The sequence below is a fragment of the Suricata suricatta genome, chromosome 12, assembly GCF_006229205.1.
Source record: "Suricata suricatta isolate VVHF042 chromosome 12, meerkat_22Aug2017_6uvM2_HiC, whole genome shotgun sequence".
Classification (NCBI taxonomy): Eukaryota; Metazoa; Chordata; class Mammalia; order Carnivora; family Herpestidae; genus Suricata; species Suricata suricatta.
The window spans coordinates 78,371,827-78,394,576 of NC_043711.1; the positions used below are offsets into that span (position 1 = coordinate 78,371,827).

The following is a 22,750-nucleotide window of genomic DNA, read 5'->3' on the forward strand; positions in this document are numbered from 1 at the left end:
ATCATCGGGAATCAGGCAAGACAGGCCTCCTCCAAGATGGAAGATTGCGTGGCCCAGCCCATCTCCTGAGTCACAGGTACACCAGCCACTGGAGTGGTAATCAGCAGGGTCATCTCTGGCTGAAAGCTGAGCATTTCAAAGCCCTGCACAGGCCATAATTAGCTCCAAGCCCAGCCCGACCAGGAGGTCTGGAGAGAGCAGCAGGGAGGTGCAGCTGAGGCACTTGGCACTGAGATGTGGTGCTTTGTCCCCAGGGTCAGAGTGAGTCAGCAAGCTGCCAGAGCCGGCTGGCCTCACCCACCCTCTCCTGGGCATGCGAGGCTCAGCCTCCCTTAACCTGAGCCTCGGCTCCATCCCATGCCTCCCACGCCACTCCGTTTTCAAGGTTCAGCCCAGGCCCTCCTTTCCTGGTCCTAGCCCGTCGCCTCCATGGCTCCACATTCCCTGGGCCTCCCCTCTCTTTTGCTGTAAGGCTCTGTTTTAGACTCTGTGCCCTCCCAGGAAGCCCTCTGGTTAGGAAGCAGTCAGAAGAGTGTTCTAACTTCTAACAATGTAACTAGCTCATTAACTCAGATATTCTCCAACTCAAAAGTAGAGACTAGAAATGCCTCATCCATGATCAACCACCAAAACATGAGACACTTTGGGGCAATTCGCTTCAGAGGATTAAAGTTCAAGAATTCTTTAACTTTCAGATTAAAAAAATTTTTTTTAATGTTTGTTTATTTTTTTAATGTTTTATTTATTTTGATACAGAGAGAGACAGAGCATGAGAGGGGGAGAGGCAGAGAGAGAAGGAGACACAGAACCAGAAGTAGGCTCCAGGCTCTGAGCTAGCTGTCAGCACAGAGCCTGACGCAGGGCTCGAACCCACGAATGTGAGATCATGACCTGAGCCGAAGCCGGACGCTTAACCGACTGAGCCACTCAGGTGCCCCTTAATGTTTATTTTTAAGAGAGGGAGAGAGAGAGACCATGAGCGGGGAAGGGGCAGAAAGAAAGAGGCAGACACAGATTCTGAAGCAGGTCCAGGCTCTGAGCTGTCAGCATGGAGCCTGATGCAGGGCTCAGATTCACAGGCTATGAGATCATGACCTGAGCCGAAGTCGGATGCTTCACTGACTGAGCCACCCAGGTGCCCCAACTTTCGGCTTATTAATTTGTAACTTTTGATCAGGTTGATACCATGTTTGGAACATTTTCTTATGGAGGCCTTCTCTACAAACCCAGTACCTGAGAGAGAGATTCTTCTAGGATCTGGCTTGTGTGTGTGTGTGTGTTTGGGGGGAGGGCACAGATCTTTCACATGGAAGAACTGAGTGCATGCAAGAGGCCCTTGTTGTTCTGGTTTGACTCAGGCTGTGTGCTATGAGCAAGCCACTTGGGCTCCTTGGGTTTCCCCATCTAGATAACTAATGGGTGAGCCTGCTGCCTTTGAGTACTCCGCTGTGCAGGGGATGGATCAGGGCAAAGGCAGGTTGATAGCCCAGACTCACTTGAGAACCCACCTTTCTCCCTAGGAGGCCCAGCAATGAGGCAAACTTTCAGCTGTGCACCCTGCTATCCTGGGGGACATCACAAGGGCAAATGCCCCTATCATCTGAGAAAGGCCTCAGGATATAGGGGAAAGGGCCTTGGGGCCAGGCAGACCTGGGTCCAGTTCCGCCTCTGCCATTCACTCACCATGTGTCTCAGTCAGGTCTTTAATTTAAAGGAGTCTCATGCTCCACGGGAGCAAAATGGGATGGGAACAGCCACCAACTCTATTTTGTGAGTCTTCAGTGATACGTCAGATGTAAAGGACACAGGTGCCTGACCCATGGTTGAGTTTGATCTACGGGAGCAACGAGTTACTGTGGTTTTCCTATCACTCACCATTGCGCTCAGCACTCGGCCAACATATTTGGGGTCATTTCTGCGGGCCACATCAGTAGCAGGGTCACGACGGAAATTCAAGCTGTGATCCAGGACCGAGAGGCAAATGTCCAGGATGCCTTCTTCAAACTGTTCCAAATGGGACCATCCGTTATGATGAGAGAAATGACAAGCAGCATTGGCTGTTTAAGGGTATAGGAGCTCCACTGGCGGGAACCACAGGGATGACTCAGGCCCTTTCACTCCATGGCCTTTGGGACAGAGAGTTCTCAAGGAGCAGCCACCTCGCCCAGCCTCTAACCTGCAAACTCATCAGGAGTCCTCACCCTACATGAGATCCCCAAAGTGAACAAGACTCCCACAGTGTCATGGTCTTGGGAGCAAATCACTTAGCCTGCCTGGGCCTCAATTTCCCCATCTGTATAACAGGGGATTGGGACAAGCTCATCTCAAAGTTTCCATCTGGCTCTGACTATGATCTTGAGTCTTTAGACTCCTGGGAGCTAGTTATAAAGATAAAATATCTCAATAAAAGATTTTGAAGCCATGTTCCCAAAATAAGAATTACTTTTTGTCACTGCATCTCAAAGGCCACGCTTTCTCCTACCTTAGAGTCTTTGCATGTGTTGTTCCTTCTGTTTCCAATGCATTTCCCCAAGATATCTGTCTGGCTCTCTTCCCTTTTTCAGGTTTCTGATTCCAGGTTCCTTCCTCAGAGAGGGTTTCCCAGATCATGCCATCAAAATTAGCCTGCCTTCCACCCCTGGGTGCACTGTATGCCCTTATACATTTTCCCCCCTTTTTGCTTCCTTCCAATGAAATTTGACCCAAACGCCAACATATAAAACATAGAGCTGACTTGCTCTGGCTGCTGCCGATTGGGATCTGGAGGTACACGTTCTGCTCACCCCCTCCTGAAAAGCCAAGGCACCCCACCTGTTCTAGTGTCTTCATTTATAGGCTGGAAACAAGGCACAGTGGAGGGAACCCCTGAATATTTTCTAGGCTGAGCACACTTGAGAATTCTGGACTCAGATGGCGGGGAGTCACAGTAATGAAGGACCAAGAGGCTTTGGCTTTAAGAGTCCAAATGCTGATACTAGGGAATGTTTGTCATATTCTTAAACAAAAGGATTAACAGAAAGTACACTATTATCCCAAGTGTCTCTACTAGGTTTCATCCTCATTTGTCTACCATGGGACCAATAATACCTCAATATATTGATTTAGGTATATATTTGTTTTGCCCACTAGATTGTGTCTGTCTAAAAGACAGAAAATGTGCCTTATCCGTCTTCTGTGTCTTGAGTGTGCAGCTTGGGCCCGGCACACAGCAGGTGGTTAATAAATGTCTTCTGAATGAGTAAATGAATTAATAGAAGGGCAGGCAAGTAGACAGATTTGGGAACTTCCTCCTCTCCACTGGGACTGCCACAATACTTCTTATGACCCTTTTACCTGTCCAAAGTTCCAGCCAACCATGCCAATTCGATTTGTGCTCCCGACATAGATGATGCCGGCATCTTCCTGAACGTATTCCTCTCTCTCAGCGTGGTTACTCATAAAGACACCATCCTCTGTTTGATACAAAAATCAGATGTCAGGAGCTAGAATCTTACAGAGGACTATAGAGACCAGTTCTCCCATTCCTGAGTACTGGCTTGGTGGCTGGAGCAAACCACACCTGCAGCCCTTCCCCCAACCTACACTAAGGAGTGAAGCCTGTGAGATCTAATGCTTCCAACTCATAAACTTGTAAGAGAAGCTGAGATGTCCTGGAAGTAGGAAAATGAGACCCTAGGAATGAGATACTTGCTCTTTTGGGCAGGAAGCTACTTCCGTGATGTAGAATTATACTGTGGCCATTGCTCCTTATAGTTATACCATATGATGCACTTTGTACAAGCTCATCAGATCCCTACAATAGCCCCAGAGGAAAGAGCAGGATTTCCATTTAATGGTAAGGCATTTGAAGTCATTCAGAAGGATAGAGCCACTGCCCAGACTTACAGAGCTGATTAGATGGCAGAACTGGGATGTCAGACTTCTGACATCTGGCTATCCCACAAACTCCTGTTACTCAAACTTGAGCTTATAAAAATCATTCCCCCACCTCCTTTCCATCAGTGTTGTTTAGCTGATGGCTAGGAGTATGATTGGCTAGGTGCCTACCTTGCAACCAAGGGTTAAAGAGAAGTATGAACATCCCAAGTTTCTGAACGAAGTCATTGCCCTGGGAGGAGATCTGTGTGCTCAGCGTGTACCGTCCGATAGGTGCGTTGGCAGGACTGGAGATGGAGATGGTCAGAACATTGTCATTGTTGGACACGAGCTGTGCGCTCCAGCCATCACGACTTGTCCCATTGGAGAGGGGAAGCACAGCCTTTGTTCTGGCTGACTCTGAGGGGTAAGGCCCTGTAGAGGAAGACGGAGGACAATGAAAACCAAGGAGTGCTGGCCAGACAGTGTGGAGCCATCAGATCCCAACATAACTACAGGGGCGCTTTGGAGGGGGGCACCATCCTTTGAAACACCACATAAGAGGATTGGAAGCAACTAGAGACAGCAGGTAGGCCAAATCTCTCCTGATTTGAAGAGTAGGACTCTTGGGCTCAAAGAGAGGCAGAAACTTGTCCAAGGTCACACCAAGTCAATGGCAGAGCTGAGTTAGGACCTAGAGCCTAGTGGCCCAGTGTCACACCACCACCCCTTGGAGGCACAGCCCCAAGGGCTGTTCAGATGTGTGTGTGGGAGCTGGGAGCAGGTACCTGTGGAAACAACGAAACCCAGACTGTCTCCACGGCCAAGACTTCGGTTCAAGCTCACTGAGAACTGGAAGGTTTGGCCTCTGCGCAAGATGAGCTCCTGGCTCGAGAACCTGTCTGTGCGATGCGCCCGCCGGTTGGAGGTCACCTGCCAGTTGATACTCTGGGGTTCTAATGCTGTAAGACAGAAGAGGAGACCTGAGGTCCTGGAAGGCAAGGAAAGGTGGCATGGAGAAAGGCAGATGTTACCAAAAGGATGGCTTTTGGTTGGGGCTGGTTGGGGAAGAGGCGAATTTCTAGAAAGAATCACATTAAAATTCAAAGGCCTTGACAAAACACAGCACTTCACGACCTGTTCCCGGTTCCATCCCTTCAGCAGCTGAGCCTCTGCACACACTACTCACACGGCTGAGAATATCTTCTTTGCTACTCGACCAACTGTCACTTCACCCTTAAGGAACAGACCACGCGCTCAGCATAGCTTCACCCATAGCGAGGAGAACGAGGAAACCACTCCTGGGTAATAATCACAGTCTGTCGTTTTAGCATCGTTACTTTGTGGGTGGGGGGTGATGTCTCTCAAATCCGCCACCCTGGTTTGCTCACTTGCTTTCTCCCCTTCACACCTTCCTAGACACCAAGTGCCTTCTCGCACGCCAGCATCCGGCAAACGCTGACCCGCGTATTTCCTGCTTTTCCCAGATGTACAGCACATGGGTGTTGGCCTGGGCCTCTGCTGCTAGCTGAGGAGATAGTGGGACTCCTTGGTGCTCTAAGGAGCACTTCTAGGCCTGGAGATGGGGCGATCACTGGCCTGGAGGGGACTTTCAATGCTTACTGGCAAGAGCAGTATATAGCAACAAGTCAAAGCCTCAGGAGATCTCTGGATAAGACCTTGAGAACAAACATCTCGAACCCTTTCTTATGTGATTGTGGACCTAAACTGAGAAGGTTTTATGACACGCCATGATGTACAAGGAATGTCACAGGGATAAACCTTCTGAGAAAGTGTATTCCTTCAAGTTACATTTGAGATGTTTTATCATTCATTCCTCTGCAAACCAAACTGTTTTCTGACTTTATCATGGGAGTGTGTTGATGTATCCCCATAGTTGTGCTGGGCACACCTCTTTTTAAATATGCGTCTGTCTCTCTCCATCAGAATGTGCCTTTTTTTTTTAATGTTTATTTATTTTTGAGAGAGAGAGAGAGAGAAACAGAGAGAGACAGAGTGTGAGAGGGAGAGGGTCAGAGAAAGAGGGAGACAGAATCCGAAGCAGGCTCCAGGCTCTGAACTGTTGGCACAGAGCCTGACCTGGGGCTCGAACCAATGAACCATGAGATCATGACCTGAGCTGAAGTCAGATGCTTAATGGACTGAGCCACCCAGGCCCCCTGGAATGTGCCTTCTTAATCTTCATGTTCTGATGCCTAGTACCGTACTTGATGGTGTTGAGACAAGTAGATAAACCAACAGATGAAGGAATAACTGAACAAATCAAAAACTAGTCATGCAATGGCCATCATGACTACAGCTCAAAATTTAGCCCATAAAGAAAGGTGCATAGGGGGCATCCATTCACTAAACACATATAGAGTACATAGTATTTGTAGAACACTGCATTAAGCACAATGTCGGGGGTATAAACACGTATGAAACATGGTTTTAGCCCCCCAAGAGCTTCAGCCATGGGTAAGGCAAGCACAAGTGGGACTGAATGATGGAATGGGGTGAGTCCACTCTCCCCCAATTAAAGGAGTCTAGGAAATGCAGGCAGAAAAGAATCCCTTTCAGGTGGAGAGATCAGACAAAGCTTCATTGAAAATGCCGGGTCTTGGAGAGAGTTTTGTTAGATGCGAAGGGAGAAGCCTGCATTGCAGAAGATGGGAAGAGGATCCGAAGGCGGGGCAGACCGGTGTGTTGTTTGGCTCGCGCAGAGGCCCTGTGAACATGAGAAAAGTGGAGAGAGTGGGAGAGAGTGGGACTCCAAGGCAGGCCTGGGGCCAGAGCTCCCGCCCAAGCAGCTGGGGAGATGGGCACGGGCTCATCAAAGATACTCTCAAGTGAAATGCAGGCTGTCTGGGGTGGTGAGCCAGAGGCTGCTGCTGGAGAGCGGGTCCAGGAAGTAATCTTGCCCCCAGCTCAGGGTATGAAAGATTCATTTATTCATATCTGCCCATTCATTCATTCATGCATTCAACTGATAGGTATTGAAAGAACAGTGATAAGCTTTTGCAGAAACCCAGGGAAATGAAAACATTCATACAGTCAACAAGGATCTGTTGAAGAAAGGGAAGAGCAAAGGGAGGGAAGGAGGGACAGAGGAAAAGCAGAAAGAAGAATACAAGAGTATTGAATGGCGAGAGCCCAGATCTTAGACACTCCGGGAGACACTGAGCTCTGTATGGCTTGTATCGGGCTCGCTTGGTAGTTGCATGGTCTTTTTAGGGCAGGGGTCCCACCTTTTAAACTTTTTAAACCCCTGTCTCCTACCATCCCTGCCAGTTGAGATTCAGTAGAGCTTTACTCTCTGTCTTGTTTTAGAAAAAAGAAGAACTCTAAGGAACATGTAGTCTCAGATCACAGAAGTCTCCAGAGACTCCTCACCTGGCTCCCAAACCCTAAAGGATGCATGCCCTTCTCCCCTTGGTGGAGCTCGCTACTTTAGACCATGAACTTTCTGAGAGCAGAAAGTATGTCTCCACATAGCCCTCTGCCAAGCACAGGGGTAAGGAAAGCTGTAGCTAGTATCTGCCTCTCCTCCAAGAAGCCCACATCCTTTGCTCCCCAAAGGCTTATGCACTGTTTGCTGGGTCCCTAGTGGGGGCTTCTCCTTTTCATTTCAGAGACCAATGGCTTGTTCTTAGGGAAAATGACAAAGAAAAGGCCCTGGGTGCAGAGACACTGGAAGGAGAGGAGGAGCACTGCGCATGCCCCAGGAGGTGGGACCTCTCTGTGACTGTGATGATCTCTGCGTTTCTCGACACCAAGCATCAGCCCTGGCACGAAGAAACCAAACTCCCCGGTAGGGTGCTTGTGGAATACACAAGGCTTCTCTGAGCTGAAAGGTGAAGAGATGCGGGGCTCGCATTTGGCATCAGTCTACCGCATGCCAACCGCTGTTAGCAATAGACAGAGCAGGTGGCATACATCGTGGGTGGGACCCTTATACCAGTTGGAAACTGACGCTCAGGGGGATAAACGTCTGATTTGAGGTCATATGCCTGGTGACTGGCAGAACCAGGTTCCGAACTCAGGTCTTACTGGCACTGTCCTGTTGCTGTGGTCCCCGGTTTCCTGCCTGGAAGGGGGGCCCGTGCAGGATCTTCAGTCCAGAAGCTATCCAGTCGGTGAGTAGACCTCACCATGCATTTTCCTCCCCATTGGCATTTTCATTCTGACAAAGAGGAGAGACTGAGCACCTAGAAATGTGTTCCAAAACAGCATCCACCTTACATGGGGGTGTATGCGTGCGTGTGTGAATAAAATGGGAGCAGCCTGCCCCTGCACCCCGAGTGGACCAGGCAGCTTGAGGGCCTGCTCATAAAGTCTCTGGTGCGGTTTCTGGAACCTTCGTCCTTCCACTGGCTGCCACCTTCAGTCATTGTCCTGTCTCTGAACCCTAGGATTGGCTCTGCCGGCCCCCAAATCGAGGATCTGGTCATCCCCTCTGTGGATTTTTTAGTTTCCTTTGTTCTCCACCTCCACCCCGTGAGGTACCCCTAATCACAGCCGCCTCTGCCGGCGTGGAAGGGAAGGGCAGGGAGTGGGGGAGGGCCACAACCACACAAAGTTCTTCCCGAGTTTACAACCCGTGGACATTTATGAGCCTCAGGGCAGTTTTCTGCACCAGTCTGGACGGGAAGAAAGGGAGGAAGGGAGAGTTGCATGACTCCTACAATTGACTCATTAACATACACTCTTAAGAAACATCAGAGGGAAAAAATCTTGGAGCCAGATCACGAGCTCGCATCCTTATTCTGGATATGAGCACGGGGAGGCCTGGAAGGCGGCTTGCCCACAGCGGGGCACCTCTGGATTGTCCGTCCCGTGTTCTCCCAATCCCATGCCACCTCCCTGAGTTACTGCTGGACTCTTGGGTCAGGCCTGGGGCAGTGCAGCGGCCTCACTCACCCAGAACCGCCTACCTCTAGATCTATTGTTTAAGGAAGAACTAAACTTCTGTCTTGTTTCTCGAAGACATTGCTACTCGGGAGCTCACTGTCATTCACAACCAAACCTAATCGCATACACCTGAAATGTAACTCCCACCCACTTATTCTGTGGTCTGCCTTTGGCAGGGATAACATGAGAAGCACAGAACAGATTCCAGACTCTGCTACTCGTCAGCTGTCTCCATCTTTATCAGCCTGGCTCTGAAATTGAATCACCCACTGCAGACAGGACAGGAACAGACAGAGGTTGCCAGGTGTGTGGCTGGGGCTTTCCCTTCCTATTCCCGGGAGCACCACTCCGTACAGTTGCTGGTAGGTGGTCCAACATGACATAAATGATACTCAAGTGACTAGGTCTTCCCCACCTGCCCAGACCCTATTCTCCATGTCCTGTCTCTAGACACAGACAGATTTTTATCTTACAGATTTCTAGAGCTAATTAGGGTTGATAGATATACTAAAATTGTCTAGCTGAGTGTTTCAAGAATTTTGTTAGAGATCACATTAAGGAATACATTTTCAGGGTATGGGGCGCCTGGGTGGCTCAGTTGATTAAGTGTTCAACTCTTGATTTTGGCTCAGGTCATGATCTCACAGTTCATGAATTTGAGCCCTGAGTCGGGCTCTGAGCTGAGCAGAGCCTGGTTGGGATTCTCTTTCCTTCTCTTTCTCTGCTCCTACCCCACTCACTCATGCTCTCTTGCTCTCTCTCTCGAAGGAAGGAAGGAAGGAAGGAGGGAAGGAAGGAAGGAAGGAAGGAAGAAAAAGAAAGGAAGGAAAGAAGTAATGAAGAAAGAAAGAAGGAAATAAAGAAAGTAAGAAAGAAAGTAATTTACAGAGTGTTAACAAACATGGGTATATAACAAAGTTTCACAAAACAATACTAACCTTTACTACATACAGTGTACTGATATTTTCTCTTCTACTTCTTTTTTTTGATTGCCAGTCACAATCCACTAAACTGATTTTACAATCTTCTAATGAGTGACAACTGGCAGCTTGAAAAACAGTGATGTAATCCCGTATTCTCATATTACAGGAAGAACACTGAGGCCCCAAAAGGGTTATAGGGTAGTTGAGAAGCAGAGCTTGGCTCAGAAACCAGGTCTGAAATCCTGGTCACTGCAGGGCTGTGAACTACTCCCAATTCTCCCTCTTCTCCCTGTCACTCCCCTCTGGCACCTGGAACATCCCCTAGCTCCTGGGCAGTCTCCCACTGGCCCTGGGCACACAGGGCTTTCCTCTCTGATCTCAGCTCTCTTGAGCCTGGTCCATTTCCCTTTGTCCTTCCCCCATGTTCAGACAAGTTCAATCCCCGTGCAGCATGGGAGTGGGGTACAGTCCCTTGGTACCGGGCTGGTGGGGAAGACGGGGTTCCGCTAGCAGCTGAGGAAGGGGCTGGCGGGGCCCCCTGGGGTGCTGTGGCATGAGCCCTGCCCTGGCGGTCTGGAGGGCCTTGGGCAAGCTCTCCACATCCCTGGCTTGTGCTTCCTCCCTCTACAGAAGGGACACTGAGACCTGAACATCTTCCTATTATCGGGATCCAATATGTGCCCATCGCCAATGCCTGGGCCCCCAGCGGTGGGGGCAGGGAGATAATTACCTTGGGATCCTTCCCACACATAATGGCAATAGCAACATAGGACAGAAGAAAGCTTGAGTTTTTTTATGGGCTGCCGTTGAGGGCCTCAGCTGTGCTGGGCGCTGTGCATTTTTACCTGCCTTAGGTCCTTCGATAGTTATGAAACCCCTACGATGTCGTTATTCCCATTTCGCACATGAGAGATTTGAAAATCTCAGTCGGGTGACATCATTTGACACATAGCATGTGCTCAGGCAGAGCCTGGACCTGAGCCCAGACTGGAAGGTAGTTCTGCCTGACCACACATGGCTCCTGGCTGCCACCCTGAAGCCAACCAAGGTGACTGTGGTGGTGATGACTTCGGCACGGCTCCAGGAAGCTGCCAAAGAGAAGGGACCACCAGCCGCCTACTCCCTGCCTTGACATTACCTAGTCAGGAGCAGGGGGAGGAAGAAGGATTCCTTGGCCCCTTCACAGGCGAGAAGTTCTCAGATCAGTGGTTCTCCTTGGCCCCACATAAGAACAGCCTGGAAAGTGTTTAATTGACCTGAGCCCCTTCCCAGACCAACCAAATTAGGATCTCAGGGTTAGGGTCAGCATTGGCGGGTTTTGTTGGTTAGTTTTTTTGTTGTTGTTGTTTTAAACTCTGCTGGTGATTCTTGGGGCGCCTGGGTGGCTCAGTCGGTTAAGCGTCCGACTTTGGCTCAGGTCATGATCTCGCAGTTTGTGAGTTTGCGCCCCGTATCAGGCTCTGTGCTGACAGCTAGCTCAGAGCCTGGAGCCTGTCTTCGGATTCTGTGTCTCCCTCTCTCTCTGACCCTCCCCTGCTCATTCCTACTTTCTCTCTCTCTCAAAAATACATAAAACATTAAAAAAATTTAAACTCTACCGGTGACTCTAATATGCAGGCAGGATTGAGAATCACTCCCTTAGGTCTTTGCATCGTTTGACACTTACCAGAGCACCCTCATGCCAACTGTCCCCCCGGAGTCACACAGCAGCTCTGGGAAGCAGGAGTCTCCTTTTTACAGAGGCAGACACTAAGGTACAGAGCAGGGAAGGCTGGACACCTTCTGGACCCATCCCTCAGCCCCTACCAACAACCCTGAGGCCTTGTTTCCGCTGCTCCGAGGCCATAGGAAAAAGAATTTCCTGCCTTCAGCTCACACCCCAGGCCGGCATGTGGGCCCCTGGGAGAATGATTGCCCCATCTTTGGAGCATAGCCCAGTGGGGTAGAGACAGACCTAGAAGTCATGTGAGGTGAATAGAAATAGCACCAAGACAAGAACTGGAGACTTGAAATCCAGTGCATTGGGAAGAGGTAGCCAGGCAGGTTGCAGAGTCTGTAGTGCAGAGGGCTGGAGGAGATTTGGGTACTCTGTTACCACTACTGGGATGATATTCATAAGAGGGGACCTCATACTGTGACCTGACCCAGGACCCTCTTCTGGAAGAGAGCTCAGCCCAGGGTGCGTGTGTGTGTGTGTGTGTGTGACTGTGTGTGTGTGTGCACGTGTGTATGTGAGAGTGCACTTGTGCATATGGGTGTAAACTGACAAACTGACTCTTATCTGGTTGTGTTACTCAGGGTGGGCTGGGAACTCATGGGAAAAGTCCCCCTCAGCCTGCCCAAGACTGGTTTTTTTCCTGTACGCTCTCCAGAAGGGTCAGGGGAAGGGGGTCCAGGTGGGTTGAGGGGGTCGCAATGGATAACCACTAAGGCCACACTGCTGCCGGGAGGAGTGGGGAGGGGGATATGAAGTGGCCCCAGGGACCTGGCATCTGGCTTTAGTTTTCCATCTTCTTTCCTCAGGACGCCCCCTGAGGCCTGGGAACTGCTGCGCCTGGCTTTGAGGAGCATCTGTGTTTGGGTGCTCCAGCTGCTGGTATGATCATGGGGTTCCCTCCTCTCTCAGCAGGGCAGGTGCTCCTGCCCCAGAGACTGGGCAACTGGCTATTTCTATGACGTATTTATTTTTACTTATGTTTCATGTCACTTTAAAAAAAAAAAAAAGCAAACAGAACAATTGTAAGTCAGTATAACTGCCTATCAGTTTTCTTTATTTCTCTTTTTGTAAAATAAAATTTAAACTCAAAAAAAAAAAAAAGAACTGGGGACTTGAGAAGGGGCTGGTGAGGGGGTCTGGGACGGGGATCTTCGTGGGAGAGACTCCCTGGAATAGGTCCTCGATTAAAAAAGAGACTTCATCTCATAGTGTTTTTCTTCAGACCCCAAGGCCAGGAGAAAACAGGCTCCAGAAAGAAGTTCCCAAGTAATAATCAGCCACATGGACTGAGCATCTAGGAAGGGGATACTAAAAGAGTCTCATTTAAAAAAAATTTTTTTTTAATGTTTATTTTTGAGAGAGAGAGACAGAGACAGAGAGACAGAGCGTGAGTGGGGTAGGGACAGAGAGTGAGGGAGACACAGAATCCGAAGCAAACTCCAGGCTCTGAGCTGTCAGCACAGAGCCCAACACAGGGCTCAAACCCATGAACCACGAGATCGTGTCCTGAGCCAAAGTCGGGCATTTAACTGACTGAGCCACCCCGGCACCCCTAAAAGAGCCCCATTTTAGGGAGGAGGAAACTGAGACACACAGGTAAGTAAGCTGTCCAAGGTCACTCAGCTAACAGGAACAGAGCTGAGATTCAACCCAAGGCCCTTCTCTGGACGTGAGCCTGTCACCCTTCAGCTGTTCTACTTCCACATAGAATCTTGGGTAACAAAAGTGGAAACACGGGCAGCTTGCAATGCAGGGGGAGGCAGCCACTGGCTGGTCTGGGCTCCAAGGCAGAGGGGGTGTGGGGGTAGGGCAGCGGCTACCCCAGGAGAGAGGGAGCCCTAGGGCCTGAGACAGACAAGAAACAGCTGTCCTCCCTACGCTGAGCCTGAGGGCTGCAGCCCTGTGCCCCTGAACCTTACGGAGCTGCTCAGCCTGTAGAGAGAGCCTAGATGTTGCTCTGGTCCAGGGGGCTGAAACACAAAGCGGATGCCCCTGGGAGGAGAGCCCTGGATGCTCCCGGGTTTACAGACGGAGGCGGGACCCCGGGAGGAATTCCTGACTGGTTTCATAGCAGGAAGAGCCACCCATGTCCCAGCTCCAGGCCATCTCCCAGCCCAGAATCGCACGAGTCCTTTGCATGTTAGGAATGAGGCCCGGAAGGTAGCGCTCTGCCCAGTAAAGCAGTTGGCATGGAAGCTCACTGCCCCTGGGGGGACGGAGGGTTAGTCCCCAGAAGGGCCGTCCTGGCCTCCCACAGGTTTGTACCTTGAGGACACTGGCGCTGGCTCTGGGCTGCCCAAGTGGCTTTGGGGGAGGGGGAACAGGCTTCCCCTCCATGGTGGGCCTGATGTCCCCGGTGGGCAGCAGGCCCAGGACACCTTGTGCCCTACCTTGTGTACAGCGCTGCCAGCCACGCCTTCCTCTGCCACCAGGTCCACACCACAGCCCAGGCTGCTCTCTGAGCCCCTGCAGATCCCAACTAGAACCTTAAGTTAGGAACGGGACACAGAGACCTCTCAAAGCAGCACACGTGGGACCCTGCTGGTCCCCTGGGTCACGCCTGCCTGCCCACCCAGTTTATTTTCCTGTTCCCTGTGCCCAGAACACTCCTCACCTCAGGAAACTCCTAGCTGTGCCCGGCTCACTGTGACCGAAAACCGTCTGCTTAGCTTCCCCCAGCACCATCCCTGGCTGAGTTAATCTCCTCCTCCTCTCGGGCCCCACAGCACTGGGTTTGGATTTGCAAGGCGGCCTAATGACAGTCCATCTTTTTGGGTCCCTTGCCTACGAACTGGTGTTTCCCAGCACTGTCAGGCTGTGAGCTCACGGAGGGCAGAGACCACAGTTCATTTATCTGCATCCCCACTGCACCCACTGTGTCCCCACTGCACCCCTCTGCCATGGAGCCTTTCCCGAGATGCCCAACAAGTAAATTCATTCATTCAGAAAGCGTTTTCTGAGCACCGCCTGGCTGAGTGACTAGATGCTGAGCTAGCCTATGTGATAATGTGACACATTGAAGGCAATGAAGATATTCAGCTGTCTCTCCCCTACCTTTTTAAAAAATGGATGTCCCCCTGCCCCCAAATGGCTATTGTCTACATTGTGTTGTGACCTTAGGACATCTCTGGCTGATTTAGATGTTGAGCCCTTAGAGCTCAGTGTTCCCAGGAGTCACAAGCACTGGCATGGGGAGCAGCCTCACAGCAGCAGGGTTTCAGAGGGGGTGGGGTGGGGAGGGCAGGGCTTGCAGGGGCTCTGGGGCGAGCATGTACCAGGCCCAGGTTCCCTGTCCCTGGTTTCTGCTCATGGCACATTTAGTACCCGAAGGAGCCTGGAGTCTATCTACTCCAGGCCTTTCATCTTGCAAATGAGAACCTGAGACTTAGTATGTCCAGGAACACAAAAGCAGTTGTGCTTCACACGCGCACATCTAGGAGTTCAGGTCTGGTAGCAAGACAGGGTGGAAAAGGGTAGTCTGGGCTCTGCTACCAACTTTCTATGCAGCCCCCCCCTGGAAGTCTGCCCCATCCTGGGTCACTGCCCTCTCTGCCTGGAGGGAGGGAGGCGGCCTAGGGGACCCTGACATCCCCTCGTGCTAAAGCCTACAGGATCCAGAGCTCTTCTAAGCACCCCAGCGATGCCGCAGGTGCACAGAAGGAAATGGGAGTCTGTGGAGGGGTCCGTGTCTGCAGCCACCCTGTCCTGCCCTTTGGGATGCCCAAGCAACCAGCCTTTGCCTTTGGCACCACGCTGAGTAACTTCTTTGGCAAACCTTCCCGAGGTCCCAACCACCATTCACAATATTTTACAGGTTTGACTCAGCCTTGTTTGGGTTTGGCGTCGCTGTCAACCCACTAGGCTGAGCACCCACGACAGGCAATAATTAACACGCTGCCTGGCAGGGGCACTAACTAGAGCCCAGCTCCTCCACGGCGACTGCAGAGCTAAACAACCTGTACTTCTTGTAGATCTTTTTCACCTCCTTCCCCGGGTGCTGCTTGCAGGGATGGGCTGCGGCGCACCTGCTCCTTCCGCCTCGGGAAGTTTCAGCTCAGCAAGTCCCTTTCAAAGAGCCCGCGGTGCTTCCGGATGTGTGGTTTCCTTCGGAGCATTCCAGCGGCGCTAATGATTTTTTTTTTAAATCAACTTACACACCATCACTCTCCCTCTCCTGGAAGCTCTGAGATGCGCTTTTCTTTGCCTACATGACTGACAGCTGGCAAAAGTGCGCTGAGAAATAGGGGAAGCAGGTCTCAGTCGGCTTGAAAGGGGCAAGCCTGTCCCTCTGTCCAAGGGATGTGAGGTCCAGCTGGGTTGAATACCCTGCCCATGACTCAGGACTACATTCCAAACGTGTACCAGTCCTGGAACCACAATGGAGGGACGAGGCAGCCACCGAGAAAGGGGAGCCTTTGAATGCCATCCTTAAATACTAAGATCTAGCCTCCAGAGCCCTGGGGGCAGCTGTCCCGAGCTGAACACTGGCCTCTCAGGCTGGTCCAGGAGAAGCTTCCAGCAAGGACCCGGAGAGTAGATGCCACACACTCACCCGTCATGTTTCACCTTCCTCTGCCTCTTCTGTGGGAATGGCGCGGACAGACGGACAGAAGGTGTGGGGAGACGGGCTGGGGATCTCCTTACCATTTATAGCAGCCTCTCCTACACATCCAATTAGAATTCTAATGAGGTGGGCGAGGCACCAGGTCATTCCTGTAGTGCGTGTAAATGTTTCACTTACGACATACTTGTCACCCAATGGAAGGTCATCCTGCTTGTGCAAGACCAGCTTAGGGAGAAGAAGGGAGATAAGAAACGCCAGGAGTTCGCTTTTATGATTTTTCCCCCTAAGACAAACTTCCTGGATTGTAGAGTTTAGGAAATGATGCCATGCTTTTCTCCAAGTACCTTGTCCAGAGATGGTGCTAAGAAGTCCTCTGGGGGTCCAAGAGATGTTTCTACAGAACCCAGAAGCAAGACAGTTTGGACCTTTTTCAGTGTCCACAGTGCTGGTGTTTTCTGCTTGCACAAGAGGCTGGCATCTCAGCCGCTTGTTCAGAGCTGCAGCAGAAAGAGCATTTGGTTTGGAGCTTGAAGGGTAGGTTCTGATGCCAGCAGGGCCCCAGGCCACTACGGAAACTCAAAACCCTCGAAGTCCCTTCTGTGGCCAGGGGTGATGGTGTCTACCTTTCTCCGCTCCCTAAGTGGTGGGAGCAGTCACATGAGGGGATGCAAGTGTGACGTGCACGGATGTGGACCGTAATGGATTAAATCGGATTGAAGGGGAACCTGAAGGGGAACCTGCTTAGAAGCAGTGGGGACAGCCGCACGATCTCTGTAAGAAGGAGGGTCGGTCCTGCAGGTTCTGTCTCCTGGCGCAGGCTCTACAATGATTTAAAAAAGGGGGGGATGGGGGGACTCAGACAGTTTTGTGTTTGCTTGTTTGTTATTTACATGTTTTTTAAAAAAAAACCCTATTGTGGATATTTACAAGTATCAAGGTTTCCTGTGATTGACAGAGTTTAAAAACATCATAATGCTGGGACACCTTGGTGGCTCAGTCCATTAAGCATCTGATTCGAGATTTTTTTGGCTCAGGTCATGATCTCACAGTTCATGGATTTGAACTCTTGGGATCCTCTCTCTCCCTCTCTGTCTGCCCTTCCCTGGCTTGCTCTTTCTCTCTCTCTCTCAAAAATAAATAATAAACAAATAAACACTAAAAAAATACATAATGCTTCAAGGATTCATGATGGAGGAGATATTACTCAAGGCTTCCCCCAGAGTTGAAGACCTAACACCAAAAAGACATGATTCAGTCCCTAGGGAGGAGCTGGGACTTGGGAAAGCTGAGACCGAATAGACAGGAGGGTTGGAAAAGAGAAATCAGTGTCCTCTGTCCATCTTCTTGGCTCCCACGTCATTTTGCGCCACGCATGCTTTGGGACCTCGTTTACCATATGTATCTCACCACATTGGATCACCTGTTTATGTCTGCCCCCATCCCTAGACTGAGCTCTGGGGAACACAGGCTGCGTGTTATTCACATCTTTTCAGAGCCTAGCATCGGGCTTGGCATAGAGCAGGAATACACATATTTTTCAATAAGTGACTCAATCAATCTCCGGAAACACAGAAATATTTATTTATTTTGAAGGGAGGGAGGGGCAGTGAGAGAGAGAGAGAAAGAGAATCCCAAGCAGGATCCATGCAGTCAGTGCAGAGCTCGACTCAGAGCTCGAACTCACAGACTTTGAGATCACGACCTGAGCTGAAAACGAGTCAGATGCTTAATCGGCTGAGCCACCCAAGGGCCCCAAACATGGAAATATTAACCACTGTCAAATGAGTGGGCAGGTCAAACATTTCACATGTTACCTTTTCTCATCTTTATAGCACTCCTATGACATAGGCACTATCATTGTTGTCTCACAGAGAGAGAAAGGAGTTTACTTGAATCTCTGCAACCAAGAGATTCACACCCATATGTGAACTCCAGAGCCTGCTTGAAGTCCGATGGCCAAGTGAGGTGGCATCACCCCCATGCCAGGTGGAATGGACCCCCTCTTGGCTCTGACAGATGACCAAGAAGAGAGCAGAGGGCAGAAGGGTGGAAGGCACAGAGTGTTGGACCCGAATGAGGAGGTTTGAGTGGGGGTCTTGGCCCCCTGCCATGGCATTGGCTGTGACTCGAGACCCTAAGAACTTCGTGCATCATTTCAGATGAATGGGTGTGAAAGTGCTTTGCACACTCTTGAGTGTGGCATCAAGAGGGTTTATTTGTTATTATTACTGCTTTCGTTGTTGACTGAGCCGAGAAGACTTGGGTCCTGACCATTCCTTTTCTAGGGGTTCAGAATGAGTTGTCTTATGATGTGCTACTTATGTGGATTATTTCAAGTTGAAAACAATCAAGGCCCATAAAACTCAGGAAGAAACTTTGACCTCCTCCCTCTCTAGATGCCTAAAATGGTTTTTATAGAGGACCTATTCCAGGAAGGGTGCCGTCACCTTAGATAATGGCAGTGTGACATGACCTTGGCTTGGTGGATGGGGAGGGGCCCAGCAAGACCTGTCAGATCCAACTTCTCCCTTTGTCCCGTTGTTCCTGGGTGGCCCAGCAGAGACCTGCTCACCAAAGCTTGACCCTTCCCATTCTTCCAGTGGCGCACTGCCTTCCTTCCCTCTGAAGCCCCAACCCTACCCAGTTCCCCTTAGTCCAGAATGACACAGAGACCTCATTTTGCCTGCCTGTCTTTGGAATCTCTTGTGTTTATGTGGATTCCCCACATGTATGTAATTAAATTTGATCTTCTCCTGTTCATCTGTCTTGTATCGAGTGAATTCTTAGACTAGTCAGAAGAACCATGAGGAGCAGAGGGAGACTTTTCCTCCTCAGTAGTTGGCATGGCTGACAGGGTAGACTTCCCTGGTCAGAGATGAGATGCTACAGAGGACAGATCCTAGGACGAACAGCCGGCAGAGATAAGAATTCTTACCATGTCAGCAGCCCGAAATCTCTCTCTGCGGCATCCAGTGGAACAAAAGTAGGAAGCCCTTTCTCTCTTTCTCTCTCTCTAAATTGAGATGAACAGGAAAAAATACTTGTGGAAGTCGTTCCTTGGGTTTAGTGACTCTGGTAAATTTGGTAGAGTGCTCTTGGGTTTTACTGATCCATTTCCTCTCAGAGATACTCACCGTTTTTCTCTGTGTCTTCTGTGTCATTCATCATAAGAAGGAAAAAACCATAGGGGATGAACACAGGCACAGGTCCTGTAAGCCCGCTGTCGGGGCTGGCCTCACAGACTACTGAGTTCACGGTTCTCCCAGGGTCTGTTTAGACAAGCTGTAGGTCCCTGTGCACATGAGGTAAAGGCTACTGACAAGGGGCGCCTGGGTGGCTCAGTTGGTTAAGCTTCTAACTTTGACTAAGGTCGTGATCTCACAGTTCATGGGTTCGAGCCCCATGCCCAGCTCTGTGCTAACAGCTTGGAGCCTGAAGCCTCCTTCAGAGTCTGTGTTTCTGTCTCTCTCTGCCCTTCCCTGCTTACACTCTGTCTGTCTGTCTGTCTGTCTCTCTCTCTCTCAAAAATAAATAAATAAATAAACAAACAAACAAATAAATAAAATAAAAATAAATAAAATAAATTTTAAAAAGCTGTTGCTAAGGAACATCTTGGAAGCCAGAGTCACAAAATTTGTGGGCATGGGTAGGGCACTCGAGAGCTGTTAGAGCGCTGGCTCTCTTACCCAGAGACTCCCGGGTTAGAATACGTTAGACGGACACTAGAGCCCCTGCCAACCTCAAGGAAACTTCTGTGCAGCCAGGTTCTCTGTAAGACAACACCCCAGCCCCCACCCCACAGCACACACCTCTGAGGTATCAGGAAGTGTCAGTGTGGGTCAGAGAGACCCAAGGCTTAGCTACAGCTGTTAATGAGCATATAAAAGAAAAAAAAACTGGGTGAGGTGTTTCTTTCATCTTGTTCTGAGTTCTGAGAGCTTAATTTTACCACCAGTGAGGGCACTCTCTCTGGTCCCTGTCGTCTGCGGGTGTGCCTACCAGAAGTGGAAGAGACGAGGGGCACTTGGGTGGCTCAGTTGGTTAAGCGTCCGACTTCAGCTCAGGTCATGAACTCACAGTTCGTGGGTTCGAGCCCCACGTCAGGCTCTGTGCTGACAGCTGAGAGCCTGGAGCCTGTCTTCGGATTCTGTGTCTCCCTCTCTCTCTGATCCTCCCCCTCTCACACTCTGTCTCTCTCTCTGTTTCTTTCTCTCTCTCTCAAAAATAAATAAGCGTTTAAAAAATGTTAAAAACGAAAAAAGAAGACGTGGAAGAGACCGGGGTCCCAAGCCCTCCCCCTTGCCTGCTGAGCTGGCTCCCAGCGGGGAGGGGGGAAAAGGCTTCAAAGCAACAATTCTTGCTTTTGCAAAAATCTTTGAATCTTTGGAAAGGCAAGAGCGTGACCCTGAGAGAATGCAAAGCCTATTTGCCTCCAGATGACTGCACATGTTGTAAGAATCTAGAACATTAAAAGAAATACTGCGTGGTGGCTAAGAAAAAGGAAGGCTTGAGGCCCCTGGGTGGCTCAGCCGGTGAAGCATCCGACTCTTAATTTCAGCTCAGGTCATGATCCCATGGGTTCTGAGATGGAGCCCCGTGTCAGGCTCTGCGCTGGGAGCAAGGAGCCTACTCGGGATGCACTCTCCCCCTCTGTCTCTGTCCCTTCCCCCCTCCCCTGCTCTTGCTTTCAAAGTAAACAAATAAACATTTAAAAAGAAGAAAAAAAGAAACAGGAAAGTTTAAGAAGCAATTTCCCTGAACCGCAGCACCCGCAGAAAGTTCATTTATCTCCTCCTAAGGGATAGCTCCCCCTCACATGACAGGTCAGCTGAACCGAGCTGCACCCCAGAGCCCACCATTAAACTTTAAATAGAGGATGCGGAACTGGATTTCTTCTTCCTTCCTTCCTTCCTTCCTCCCTCCCTCCCTCCCTCCCTCCCTCCCTCCCTCTCTCTCTCTCTCTCTCTCTTTCTTTCTTTCTTTCTTTCTTTCTTTCTTTCTTCTTTCTTTCTTTCTAGAGGGCGCAAGTGAGCAAGGGAGAGAGAGAGAGAGAGAGAGAGAGAGAGGAAGAGAATCCCACAATGGGTGGGGGGTGGGCAGGGAGAGAAAGAGAAGAGGGGTTCATCTGATGCAGGGCTCCAACTCACGAATCATGAGATCATGACCTGAGCCAAAGTCAGATGCTTAACTAACTGAGCCACCCAGGGGCCCAACACCTTTCTAGTTTCAAACTACTCACCAGCAAGCCTTTTTGGTAGAAATGTGTTATATAGGTTTAATGCCACTATAAAATGCAATGAAAGGGCATTTTTATCTCCCTTCCCTCAGGCCTAGCCCCAAATCTCCTACTTCCCTTGCTAGGAACTCATTCTGGTTTTAATTCCTCTGAAGAGGCTGTCTTTATTTATTTAGTTTTGTTTTGTTTTTAAAGTAGGCTCCATGTTTGGCACCAAGCATTGTGCACGGCTCGAACTCATCACCCTGAGATCAAGATCTGAGCCAAGATTAAGAGTCAGACACTTAACCGTTTGAACCACCAGGCACCCTTGAAGAAGATATCTTTAAAAGATGTTCCAGTTAGTTCCTGGACTGCACATGCACGCAGAGTTGGATTGAGTGCTGAGCCTGTGTGCATTGCATTAATCTGGAGAGGGAATAAACTGATTCTATCATTAGCTCAGGACGGGTTTCCATTCTATAATAAGTAGAACATCCCTATGATCTCTTGCATAAGCCAGGATTCAAAATTAACCTCTCTTAGGCTCTGCTGATACCTTGAGACACATCTTGCTAACAGGTGCACAAAATAAATGAGACAAAGCACAGATGCTCACAGACACTTCGAAGGTCTGGTGTTTTGATGCTGAGATGCGGAGTGTCGGTTCCAGGGCAGGATCTGGAGGGCGTGGAGAACTCTTTCCATGCTCGGGATGGGGGCCGCCTCTTTCTACAAGGGCTCCCTATAGAACAAACGCTAAATGCTATTTTTGCTTTTTGCCTTTTTCTGTAAAACCAAAAAATCCACTTGGGATGTCTTTCCATTAGCCAACACAGGTATCTATCAGTGTAGGTCTTTCATAAAAGCCATGTAATGTGAGCAAACTTTTGAAAAGCAGCGGACACATGAATTCTCTCTCCGGCCACGCAGAGTGAGGCGTTGAATCTGTATTAGACTTTCTCTTGCAGGAGGGCGTACTTTACTCCTTCACCCTGTAACACTCCAGTCTTGCCCGTGAAGAAAGGAGGTAAATTTGATGCAGACTGGAATCAGATCTGTCTGTGCAAGATCTGAGGGCCGTAAACCTTTACTCCTTTACATGCCTGCTGAGGCTGATGCCACCTGGTTTATAGTAACTGGTCGCTGCTCAGCCTTCTTTTCCATCTCATTGCCCCCTGACTCATAATTTCTTTCCACATTCACAATCAGTGGGAGACAGTGAATACTGACTTGCATACTTTAGGAATACTGTTGAGTCTCCTTCAATGTTTTCTGGGTACTTAAAGCAGACTTGGATTCTATAACCTTTACCTGAGACTCCACAGCTGGTTCATTCGTTGATGATCTTTTGCTTTGTAACCAAACTAAGCTCTTACAGACCCTCCTTCTCCTAAAGGCACTGGCTGAATGAGGCCAGAGAGGGCGTCCAGATCCAACTTCAGTGGGTGCAAGCCACAATTAGCTACGTAGGACACGCGATATCTCCACATGTAAAACATCACCCTAAAATGCCTTGAGTCATTGTGTCCAAAATTCTTCCCAAAACGACAAAGCAGCTACCT

At 49.9% G+C, this 22,750-nt stretch overlaps 1 protein-coding gene across 1 annotated transcript in view; it reads right to left on the reverse strand.

The window, feature by feature from the left end:
• TGM3 (transglutaminase 3) overlaps window positions 1-5,131 on the reverse strand; it is a 31,099-nt gene extending 25,968 nt beyond the window's left edge. The window contains exons 1-5 of the mRNA XM_029917924.1: window positions 5,106-5,131; window positions 4,644-4,846; window positions 4,048-4,290; window positions 3,334-3,452; window positions 1,876-2,004 (exon numbers count right to left, since the gene is read on the reverse strand). Coding sequence (XP_029773784.1) covers window positions 1,876-2,004; window positions 3,334-3,452; window positions 4,048-4,290; window positions 4,644-4,846; window positions 5,106-5,131 — 720 coding nt within the window. The remainder of the gene's footprint in view (window positions 1-1,875; window positions 2,005-3,333; window positions 3,453-4,047; window positions 4,291-4,643; window positions 4,847-5,105) is intronic.
• Window positions 5,132-22,750: the final 17,619 nt, after the last annotated feature.